The following is a 13,310-nucleotide window of genomic DNA, read 5'->3' as shown; positions in this document are numbered from 1 at the left end:
ATTATCAGTGGTTACACCTGAGTGTATTGCCACTCAGAATCTAGTACAGTGATTAGTAATGCACTCACAACAGAAATTTTTTTAAAAAATGCACTTAAAGGTTCTCTTGGAATTATTGTTAACATTGAAGAAATTTGATATTAATAGCTTATCATGTCCTTATCAAATTGCATGTGTGTATGTGATGTGAATAACTAAGTATCTACACGTGTCAACAATAAAATTTCGTTCGACTACAATCATATTATAGCTGGGGTCACATTCTTCTGATCGTTCAAAAATATAATAAATAATAAAAACAGAAGTGCAACGAGGCAAAATAAATATTTGATTTTACTCTTTTAGAATGAATTTTAACTTATTTTTTTATCAGATTGTATCCATTCTCATACAACAATGACTTAAAAACAAAAAATGCACTAAAAATGTCAAAAAATTTAAAATAAAAGTTAAATTTTTCAATTCCTTATGAATTATGATGTATAAAATGAACTTTGTGCTTATAAAGCAATGTTTTCGGACATTCAGAAAAAAATGAAATTCTTATTCAAATCCATTCCCTAGTGATTGGTAGGGGCAGTGGCGTATATAGGGGGGAGGCCCCCTAGGCCAGAGCCCATAGTGAAATTGCAGGTTTAATTAAAGTATTGCATGCATATTTACACTGTTTACAGTTTTTCTCCATGATTAAGTTAGCCGGTTGATTAAAGTCATTTTTGAGGAATCAACAAGGAAATGTTATATTCACGGGACTTGCTTTAATGACTTATTGACTTTGATGTTAAATTCAAAGTAAGATAACATTAAAATATATAAACGACACTGTCAATATTTTTAAAAAAAGAAACAAAAAATTAATTTTACATAATAATTATAAAATTGAATTGCGCAATTTTTATTTGTACTGTATAATATGTCATAATTATTAGTTATATAACCACGCAGCTGTTCCCTTAAAAATGTACCTATAATTATGGCTATGCTTGACTAGTGATAATTGATAAATTGGCCCATAGTGAAAATAATTCGTATATACGCCACTGGGTAGGGGCGCAGGGCTGAGATTTTGTAATAAAAAACCAAAAATATGTACATATATTTGTAATTGAAATGGTCAAAATATGAAGTACAAATTAAGAAATTTGTAATAAATAAAAATAAAAATTCAAAAATATGTAAACTTGTTAAATTAAAATATAATTATTAAATTATATACCTACTATACACATTTACAATTTTTACGATTACTATTATCGAAGTTTAAATTACTATTAAGCCACCAATTTTGATGATGTAAATTGACAAATCATTTTACACATTGGAATTTTTGTCGAAATTTGCGAAATATGTAAAAATAACAGTTATTTTACAAGTATTGAAATAATGTAAAAATATGTATGTATAAGACGAAATATGTAAAAACATGTAAAACAAAATATGTCTTATTTTATTCCAAATGACGTGAAACGATTTTATCATTTGCAATAATTAATTTACCATGTTTTACTAAAATAACTATGTACTTACTATTTGCATACAAATCCCAGCCCTAGTAATTACTAATTAGTATAATATAACGTCTTAACTGGTCTGGACTATGGAGATACGCGTAGCTATATCGATTTGAACGAGGTTCAGACTTGCATCGTGACCACGTCATATTATTACGATTTAAGATCATTCTTTTATATTGCACATGATGTGGTGACCTGGAGAAGATATTATACATGTAGATTTTTTATATTACTACACTACACTGTCTACACTATTATAAGGTGATATGCTGATGTTATGTACTTGTGTGTTAACTATTAATTATATTATATTTAAGCTATGGGTAGTCTTGTAAAGGGTATCCCGTAAATTATTCGCAGGAAAATTATTCGAATACGACAATACCTATTATTGTTCGCGTACAAATCGTTCGTGAAAAAAATAAGACTTGATTATCAAAAAATATATATTGTAATCTATAACCTGCATTAAGGTATCTTTAACACACACAGCACAACAGTGTGAAAAGTGGCTTATTGCAAAACACGTTTTAAAATCATGTCGATCGTTATGTATATATATTATTATATGGATTATCTAATGGACACAAAAATCCCATTGCTTACGTGTTCTGGAATAATAGTGTAGTACTATACCTAGTAACAATATTAATACTAACACAGTAACACACACTTGTCACAAAAATCATACGACACTATTTTGTCCGTCCAATTTTATTTTACAGTAGGTAATAAATATTTAAATAGTAAAAATTCAGTTGAAGGATGGCACAATAGTTTTTTGTCTACACTTAATTCATTCAAACATTCATCAATTTGGAGATTTATACATGCACTCCAAAAAGAAAAAAGTATTAATACTTTAAAAATTCAGCAGTATGTTACAGGTCAAGAACTACAATCACAAAAATTTTTCAAAATAAAAGTGAAAATTTAAAAAAAATGAGTGCAGATTACCTATAATAAATTAATAACCGTAGAACAATTTATTATCTTCATGGTGTTGCATATAATGTTCAATTGCAACGATAATCACATCCACAAATGTGGACAAATACTTAACAACATAGTATTTTATTTTTATATACTATTATATAGGTATATTTATCTATTATGTGTATGTGTAAAACTATTTATAAAAAAAACTAATTCAATTGACATTTGAATTTATTAATAGCTGTATAGACCGATTTTGAATTAACAATAAACTGATAAAAATATGAACAATGCATGCACGAACAATAATTTTCGTACTCGAACAATTTTTGAGTTAATTATTTTCGGCGACTAATGAATAATAATTGACGCATATCCCTTGTAAAGTACTTCAGTAAAAGAAATAAGTATATTTATAAATATCTACTGCTATTATTAAGTACCTATCTATAAGCAAACACGTATTTTAAATACTTTCTTTAAGTATCTGTGTTTAAAATAAGATACTAGTTTTCAAATTTCATTCTTTTTAGTTTATATATTTTCAATTTTAATTAAGTAAAATAATAAAATAATAATTACGAATTTATAATAATATATTTTTTTACTGAGAATTATAGGTACTTAACTCAAAATGCAAATACTATTATTTTTTTTTAATGTAATATTTGGCTATAATAGCTTCCTTGTTTTTAACATAGAATTTTTATTTAAAAATATACATTTTGTTAAGTTACGTATGTATTAATAATAATATTAAGAAAAATCAATTTTGAAATCGGTTGTATTTTGTATTAATGAAAGCAACTTAGATATATTTTCAAAAATACTAAAACTGTATGGTTTTTGTGGTTTAGGTAATAAAGAACAAGCATTATCTTTTCGTTGAAATTGTATGTATTATTTTTTATATCATTGTTAAATACACCTGTCCACCGCATGAAGTGTTATTCACAAGTTAATTTTATAGGTCCATCATGATCTTTGTAACGAAATTTTATAGTGTTACCTATGTGTTATAGGTAATTAAAAAATGTGTGAGATATTTTTAGTGACATGTTAATTTTGTTACAAAGATTATGATTCATGGGCTTATCCAATTTACTCGTGCAATATTTGCAAGTAGGTAGCAAATCATGATGGATATTTTGAACAATATTTATCAGGTATAAAACAAAATAAAAATTCAACCAATTTCAAAATTGCTTTTTTTTTTCCTTGTTTTAAATATTATAAATTAATAACTACTACAAAATGCCTTGGACAAATTTTTAAAATTTTTTTTTTTGTTTTTAATTTAAAAAAAATATAAGCGTTTTTTGTAACTTTTTTCAAACCATGTTCAAACTTTAAAAGGGAGCTGGGAGGTACCTAGTTATACTATAATTTATATTACATAAAAAAAAAATGTACTGCAATATCTACATTTTATTTCAAATTAGGTATTGACTCTCCAATTAATTAACATACCTATAGAGATAGAGTAATGATTAGTAGGTACCTATACAGACTATAATACATCAATACGGAGTACCTATAGTCTATATTATACTCTGTGTCTCTGTAGACTGTAACTATGTCCTTAGAATAGGTGTTGTTACTTGATAGGAAGTTGTTATATAATTTATTATATTGTTCCGTGATATTTTGCTAGGTGATAGGTCCATAATCTGTTATCTGTGACCGTGACACAGTACTACAGTGATAACGAATTATCCATTTTAATTATTTACATAATATGTATTATACTTATGTATTAAGGTTATGTACAAATGCGTAATTGCACAAGCTAAAAATGTATGATAGGTCATGGTTCAAAATATTGCATATATTTTCCAAAAAAAAAGTAAAAACACAAATAGAGGTCCTCCTCCACACTGTAGCGGTAGCGGTAAAAGAAGTCCAGACACGATTTACCGGCACCGCCAAGACAAAATAATTTACCGCCTCCAGTGTGTGTGGACCTTAACTTCTATGCAACACGACTCAGAGTTGCAACTAGCATGTGTCTTACTGTAATTAGCATTGTAGCGCATATCTAATTATACACAAGTCAGAATGGCCAGATCAATATTGGGCTTATTATTAACAGGTCTAATATGTTATATGTTTTTTTATGTGTCACTCAGTCAGATACATATACAGAAAACAGAAATACAGAATAATATAATAATTAATAATAATATTAAATATTGTAGCAACTGATGCGTCCGCCAATTTGTCTACAGTTTAAACGTATCAATATTCAATTGTATGCCACACGAATGACGAATAGACCAGTTATAAATTAATAACAGATCTACGACAAGTGACAACACGTGCGTACCTTCGAAAAGAAAAACGCTCGTTACTGAACCGATACACAATGCGCATGACTTAAATTAACAAATACATTAATCATGCCGATACAGCGATACGTATTGATACGCTCCGATGTCTTCGGTGAAAATGCTGATGATTCCGTTGTTGCTGTTATCTATTTTTGATAATAGCAACATTACAAATTATAATATTTACAATCTATGTTTACAATAACAACAACGCGTGCAATTTAAAAAATTGTTTTTGTGGATACTGGATTACATCCGACCATTATAATGAAATACCATAACTAATTGAATTCCTGAATACATTTATGGTGTTGTCTGTTTTCGTAATTAAAAGTATCTGTACATTTTATGTTCATAATTGAGTGTGATACATCTCAAGCTGAATCGTTGAATATAATTTGGTAAATATATGCAACTGGTAATTTATTTTAATTCCCAGTTTAACACGTCCATTGTTTTTAATTCAGATATATTTGATACGTTTTAGGTTTTTAATACCTAAAAGAATCTATCATGGATTGGATGTACGATGGTACACGAGTACAAAAAGACGACTATCTTTTGGGGAAAAAAATTGATAGAAAATATGGTGAAAGCACAGATAACGGTAATTGTCAATAAAATTATTGCACATCATATTATTATAGTTTATCTTATATTATTCATATGCAATGTACAATTGTTTATTTATTACATGTTTTTATATTTAACAATGGATTAAAGTTGATTTTTGAAATGTTTTATGTTGACATTAAACATCATATCAATTCTCAGTTGGTACTTAGATACTTAACACTAAACATGTTTTTCATCCTTTAAAAATTAGATACCTTATATATGGTTTTTTAAATATTTATGTTTAGCCATTAAAACATTTTAAGTCTAAGAAATGACAATTTTAATTTGAATTAAATATATCATAATCATTTGAATTATGTTCACTGTTCAGGTTAACAAAATTAAAATGTATATAAGTTTGCTGGAAATATTTAATGATGGCAATAAATTAGTAGGTATGAAAAATAGTTGTTGCTTATTTTATTAAGTTTTTTAATTGATATAGGTACTTAATCAATGTATTATAATTTGATTGTTATTCAAAACTGACTATTTTAAACCTTTATTTAAGTTCAATATACTCATCATAACATATTGTCTTTAATTTATATTTATATTCATATTGTATTATTGTATGCATTTTAGATTCAATTTTGCCACCACAAATATGCTCAACAGATAAATTTTCTCAAGTAGACTTGACAAAAAAAATTTCAGAAGATCCATTGGTTAATATAAAAAAACGGGAAATTGAATGCACACAAAAAATTCTTCAAAATCCAATGCGCTTGAAAAAACAACAAAATATCGAAAAAGAGAAACATACTATTGATGATCATCAGTTAGACATGATACTAGTTAGCCGTTTGAAATCATATGAAAAAGCTGGATTAGATCTTGGCAAGATACTGTCGATTACTAAACATAAAGATAAAAAAGAACATAAAAAAAAAAGCAAGACAGATAAGTCCAGTTCTGAAGAAGATGAAAAATCGACAAACAAGAAAAAAAAACATTTACGAAAGTCTGGCAATTTTGAACGAGACAACAAAAAACAAAATGATAAGAAATCTCTTAAATATGGAGAAGACAAGCATAAAGACAACAAAAATAAGAGGGATAGACAGAGGTCAATTTCATCTGCAGATGATAAAGATTCTCCTAAGAGAAATAAATCAACGAAGGAATATAAACATCATAAAAATGATAATCATCATAGAAAACATAGATCAGTTAGTACTGATGATAGCGATGGCAATCTGCAAGATTATAAAAAAAAAAGAAATGAACGCAACAGATCCATCTCGGAAGAAAAATATGAACAAAATGATAAAACTTTAAAAAATAAATATAGAAATAATCATCATGCTGAAGTAGATCATAGCAAAAAATACAGTGACAATATTAGAAAAGATGAACAATATAAACAACATGAATCTAAAAATAGAGAAAAACGACATGATAATAAAAGAAAACGATCATTAAGTTCAGATAGAGAACTAGAACGTAAAAAACCAATCAGCGCCCTTGAACCTAGTAAACATAGGACTAAAAGTAATGACCACCATCATAGACCAAAAAGTACTGACAAAGAACATGAGTCAAAGGTTACCACCAAAGACTCAAAAAATAGGCATGGACATCGTAAAAATTTGAATACCCAAAGTAGTAGATCATCAGAGAGTCCCCCAAAAGGAAATAAATATCAAAAAACAAATGAAATTAAAAAAGATAAAAACAGACAGGAGTCCAGTAGTTCGTCAAGTTCAGATGATGAAAAAAAGAATAATAATGCAGCGAAGAAGACTTCCAAACATCGACATGGTCCAGAATTTGAATCAGATAGTGAAAAAGATGAACACAGAGGAAACAAGAACTATGGATTAATAGTAAGATATTCAAATTAATAAAATCTTCCAGTATTAGTAGTATTACAATAACCAAGACAAAATGTTATAGACATCACTATTAAAATTCCATGGGTATTAATATGGGTCATATCCAGGGCTCGTAAGTTCATGCACTAAAAAAAGCACAAATAAGCATGCATTCATGCACTAAAAATTGGCAAAATATGTATTAAAATATGCACTAAAAAGTTCTAAAATATGCATTTAAATGCCCTTACATCTTTAAATTATGCACTCAAAATATGCATCATGTAAAATATTTATGAGCAAATTTTAAAATAATAAGAATATATCCATTAATTTTAAAAGTATTTTATTCCTTTTAATTTTTATATATAACAATCAAAATTAATAAAATGAATACTTGTGAAGTTCATATAATCATATGGAATCGTCATCTTTATTAATTTTAATTAAGTAGTCATTTTTTGTCTAATTTTTGCACACCATTATCCTGCACCTACAATGAAAATATTTGTAATGAAATATTAGTTATTTGACATTTTCTCTACTCGTACAGTTAAACAACTCATCGGCGACTGGCGTGTGCAAGAAAACTATACTGTACCAGTGTACAAAATTGTAGATGCGGATTGGTAAGAAACATTGTACAGGTGTACATGCTTGTACAGGTGTATATGCTTGTACAGGTATCGTTTCGACGAGGAAATATACATGGCGGAGGATGGTAGTGGTAGCTATAAAATTGTTTCCCCGGTACTAAGTAAAACGCATAAAATCTAAATAGGGAAATACTAGAAAAGTAAGTAGTCACACGAAAATAAAAATAAATCAAAATACTATCATTCAGTAAACGGGAAAGTAAATAAGAAACAAGAAACATTTCAAATATTTTTCCAAACAATTTTTTTATGAAATAATATGCGCTATAAACTCTAAAAAAAAACGATTATATGCCAAATATGCCTTTACACCCAAAACATGCAAAAACATGCACTATTAAACTTCATATTATTATTACTATTGTTATGAAACGGATTTGTATCTCAGTTAGCATATTTTTCTGTGTAGCAAAAAAAACATGCAAATGCATGAACTTACGAGCCCCGGTCATCTCTATTAAAACATTATTAGGTACAACTGAAATGATTCTATTAGTCATAATAATGTAATAATGTATTTATTCATTTAATTTTTGTTAATTTTTTAAATTTCTAATCAAAAAAATGGTATATTTTCTCTTACATTTTTATTGCTAGTATAATAATTTATTTCACTATTAGTATTAATGCAATAAAAACTATAACTTTGAAAAATATTTTGAAAATGTCATTGCGTGTAGTAAAATATAATGATATATTAAAATTTTGTCAAAATTTGAACTATAAAAATAAATTGTGCTTAATTAAATATTTTTATTTATATTTTTAGGTTTCAGTTAGAACCCCTTATACATTTTTCAAGCCTTAGCTATAAAAATTGAACATTTTATATATTTTTAAATAAAAAAAATAATTTATACATTTTGTGATTTTTATGATTTTGTTAAAAAAATCGAATTTTAAGCTTAAAAAAACAAGCCTATGTTTTTTAATTTCTAAAAGAGCTATTTATGGGGGTTATTGTATTAGTTGTATTTAATTGTCAAGCGTTTTGGCTGTGCCTAAAAATTTTTATAAACACATAAAAATAAAAATTCTTATTCCTAAATTGCTTACTAATAGCTTTAAATATTTTGAAAATTTCATTGAGTCTAGAACATAATAACTTGAGTAATAGGAGAATGTTTCAAGTATCTACAGGTAATACTTGCTTTTTGAACTACATTATAACACTAAAATGTTGTGATAAATAATTATGAATTCATGCGCAAATATTCAAGTTTGTCAAAATGTAAATTTCAAATGCTTATAATAAAGTATTGTAGATTTACACGCAATTTTTTTTTAAAATTCTTCTATTGGCTACTAACAAGAAACAATATTATTCAATTATAATTGTCTTAACAAATGACAATAAAATGTAAATTTTATTCTCGTGACATAAAATATAATGCAATTTGGATTGTATTTTATTATCTAAGAAAATATAAATGTTGTTTATACAAAAGTAGCTATAGTTATTTGATTATTTATACACTTCTAGCTACGCATGTAACACATTTACTTATTAAAAGAATTATGTGAATTTCCAATGAAGACAATAGTCTATTTAGTTCTAGCTAACGTTGTCACTTTATATTTTGGTTAATATATAGTATGTAAGCCACTATCTATAACTTGCAAATTGTATATCTTATTTGTGTCTTAGCATGTACTCTAATACAATAAATTATTTAATAGGTTCCTAAAGGTAAAATTGTAAAAAGATCATCTATTAGTCCGGCATCTATAAAAGAAAAAAAAAATTCAAGTATTGTTCGAGCCAAAACACCCCCTGCCAAGAAAAAGAAATTGACAGAAAAAGAAATGGAAAAAATGAGAATAGAAATGATGGAAAATGCTAAAATTAGAGATAAAGAACGTTCTTCTAATGTGAAACGTTATAGAAAGGAAGATAAAAAAGAGGAAGAAAAACAGAAACCATATAATAAAGAGTTTTTAATGTAAGTACCTATCTATAAAGTTTTTAAGTATTTCAAAAATAATTAACATGTAAAAAACATTTCAGTAAACAATTTGCACACGCAGCTTCACAAGTCAGTGTTGAAAGAAGTATCAAGTCAAATGTCAATAAACTACAAAAAAATAGTAATAGTATTGCTGATTAATCTTGTGTATTTGAATGTATATCAATCTTGTTTTTTTAAGCTAATAATTGAGATCATTATAGCTTTAATGATATTTGAATTTTGTATTTATTTTTATGGAATAATTAAGTTGGTTTGTTTTAAATTATTTAGTTCAATTATATACTATCATTATTGTACATTAAAGTTAATTTGATTTATTTATTCACATTCATCTAATGTGAATCAAGAGCTCATTTATATTATCTAACTCAAATTGTAAAAATAATTTCAGCACTATTTGTTTTTATTCTGGCCCATGTGCAACAAGCAAATTTGTATACAATTGGACCAATCTTGTGGTGTCAGCTTTAGTATTAGATTGAATTCATGTATTATCAAACCTAAAGCTAAGAACATTATCTATGTTAGCACTTTGAATTTGTTGATATTAATATTTTTTCCAATTTATGAGCATTTTTAAAATGTAATATTTTACATACATATAACTTGCATGAGAATTGAAATATCGAAAAAAATCCTATGAAGAAATTCAGGTAATCTATGTTACTTGAAGTTTATTAATATATAATTTTACTTCAGACATACAATTCTATAGTTCTATAAATTATAATATCAATATCTCTATGATTCACACTAATATTAAAGCCAAGAACATACAATTGATTCTACTGATCTACTGGATGCAAACTTGCTATGCAGCGCATATCAGAGAAAATAAGTAGTGCATTGACATTATATTAATGTATTGTGCTTTAATTATTGCATTTTAACATGGTAATTATTTCTGTATAATTTAAATGTTATAGACTAAAATATGTCCTACATTTGAAAAACAATTATTATTTTGTCCAGTATACTTTTAAGTTATTATCACACATTGTGTTCTTTAATATTAGAAAAATCTGCGAGTACAAAAAAGTATAATATCATTTTTAAAAATTGTTAATACCATTGCTATATTTCGATGAATACTTTATTTTTTATAATTAATTAATTATTACCTTGATTTATGTAGTTGCATACTAGGACAGGACCTTCAGTGGCGTATATGAATATCAAGTAGTCAACCATTGACATCCCTTGATTTAAACAATTTAAAAATAGTAATTCACCTCAAAATATTCTGAGGGGCCCCATATTTTTACGCCTTTTATCCCTCCCCATACACATAAAAAGTCAACAGTTATTTTTTCAATGACATATTTATCTTTTAATACATTTTATCTTATTATAATTATTTGTTTTTTTATTCATGTTACAAATTTAAATGCTAAGCTTATAAAAAAAATATTTAGACATTAAAATAACAAAAGTGTTTAAGTGTACCTATATAGGTACAATAATGTAGGTAGATACCTATCTAGACACCTAGTGTAGGTACCTATAATTTGAGTTATACGTAACTATAACGTAAAGAATTTCCTTAAATTTGTCTTCTTGTGGATTTAGGACTTCATCGTATAGGTTGTCCGAAATGTATAAGTGTGTAGTGTGTTATACATATAGTTTTGGCAGTAAACAGAAATGTGTCTTACTCCTAAAGGTTCGCAACAAGTGTGGCACAGTAGGTACTGGTTAGTGGTTCTTACTCTCCATATTGGCTTATATTAATTAAAAAATAATATAAAAATACATTAACATTTTTTAAAGACCTGAAGTGTTAATATAGATCTTTCATTTTCATTTGCAAATGATCTATGTTAGGTCAGATTCTCGCTTGGCCGCTTCACTATACCTACCTATATTTATTAGTTAGGTACCTATTTACCAGTTATTATTAATTTATAGTTACTTATTATCCAGTTTTAAGTTAGCGGAAAAATGACCTGATATCGCCAATAACAACAAATTAATAATACGCTCATGGATAATAAGAGAATAAGTTACCTATTTATGAAAACAGCACTACCAAAAAAAGTTTAATGATGGACGATCGCCGCTGCCCCCTCCAGGCCGATGGGTATGTGCTCTCCTCTCCATGTATAAACGCTACTGAAGTTCAGTAACTGAACTCATATTTATTCCAAGTACTAATTTAACTTCTTATGCAATCAGTTTTGTTTTATAATTTTGTATTTTTCAAGAAAATAATAATTTTTTGTCATTTGCGGAATTTTCCTGATTTTGGCAGCGTCGTATGCTGCACTTTTACTTGTTGTACTTACGTAAGTGTACCTACTGCTTGTACAGATAACAGATTGTGAAATTTTAATATAAAACAGTTAATACAAAGTTTCAAATCAATAAATTTAAGAATTTACAGCAGTGAATCGACTAATGTGACGTATTATATTATCGACCTGCACACTTATAGTTATCTATAGGTATAAACAATTACTGATCGATACAATAGATTTAAATTATTAAAAAAAAAAGTACCGACCCAACATTATTAACGTAGAACGTTAACGCACGTTTATGAAATGTAAAATTAATTGTAGGTACACGATGGGCGTGTAGATACTAGGTAGGTATGTCCAAATATGCAATAATATTTAAAACAGTTACATGATTTGAAATAATTTATTCAACATTCCTATCATGATTTATGATATTATGCGTAATCAGATGTGCATTATCATTACTCAACGAAAAATATGTGATCGAAAGAAAATCTGTTCCCTGGCCGTACTAACTACTAAGTGCCAAGTGGATACAACATAGGTATTGACGTATAGTAAACGACTATTGAATATCTGTATGAAATGTGTGTTTACATTTTATAACTCATTGAAGACATAACAACCTACATACTTTAAAATGCTAAAATTTATATCTATTTCAAGCATTAGACCACGGACCCCTATAATCCCTATTTAGCTAAAAGTTAAAGGTATAATTAGACCTGGGGCAAAGAGTTTATAGGTATTTTAGTATACTAATATATATTATAATATAGCCATATAGGTATAGGTACAATGTTACTGTACCTACCTTTTGGCTGCTGCAATACCTAAATATACCAAAGGAAAATCACTATTATTATATTTAGGAGCTTTTATTCAATATATGCTATTGATATTTGATAATATTATAATAATAATTGAAAAATTAATTATCTTCGGAATTAAAGTGAAGAAAAAAAACCTGATAGCTTATAGCTATTCATGATTTGCAGATTTTCCAAAAATAATCTATATGTAAACTGTAAGAAAAATAGGCTTATATAAGAATATTCAAAAATAATACACTCAGTAAAATTCTCAAAACCCCAATTATGCAAATACATGCGAAATTAATTTTCATAATGCACTATAATAGTAGATAATGTAATACACATTTTTACCAAACTGTCCAAACTTAATTCGTTTTACGAAGTTACAAAAATAATAAATATTTAAGCAACACG

General features: G+C 26.9%; 1 protein-coding gene across 2 annotated transcripts; it reads left to right on the top strand.

Moving 5' to 3' along the window:
- The first annotated feature begins 4,947 nt into the window (after window positions 1-4,947).
- Window positions 4,948-10,408, top strand: LOC111030598 (pre-mRNA-splicing factor CWC25 homolog). Of its 2 annotated transcripts, none has more exons than XM_022310167.1 (5): window positions 4,948-5,181; window positions 5,268-5,387; window positions 5,984-7,227; window positions 9,552-9,814; window positions 9,880-10,408. In XM_022310167.1, the coding sequence occupies exons 2-5, from the start codon at window positions 5,294-5,296 to the stop codon at window positions 9,977-9,979; spliced, it is 1,701 nt and encodes a 566-aa protein (XP_022165859.1). In that variant the 5' UTR covers window positions 4,948-5,181; window positions 5,268-5,293; the 3' UTR covers window positions 9,980-10,408. The 2 variants fall into 2 exon arrangements, with proteins under 2 accessions (XP_022165859.1, XP_022165860.1); XM_022310168.1 differs by having other exon boundaries at window positions 4,948-5,198.
- The last annotated feature ends 2,902 nt before the right edge of the window (window positions 10,409-13,310 follow it).

The sequence above is a fragment of the Myzus persicae genome, unplaced genomic scaffold (genome assembly GCF_001856785.1).
Source record: "Myzus persicae strain clone G006 unplaced genomic scaffold, MPER_G0061.0, whole genome shotgun sequence".
Classification (NCBI taxonomy): domain Eukaryota; kingdom Metazoa; phylum Arthropoda; class Insecta; order Hemiptera; family Aphididae; genus Myzus; species Myzus persicae.
The sequence above is the reverse complement of the archived record's forward strand: the minus strand, read 5'-3'. Positions and strand labels throughout refer to the sequence as shown.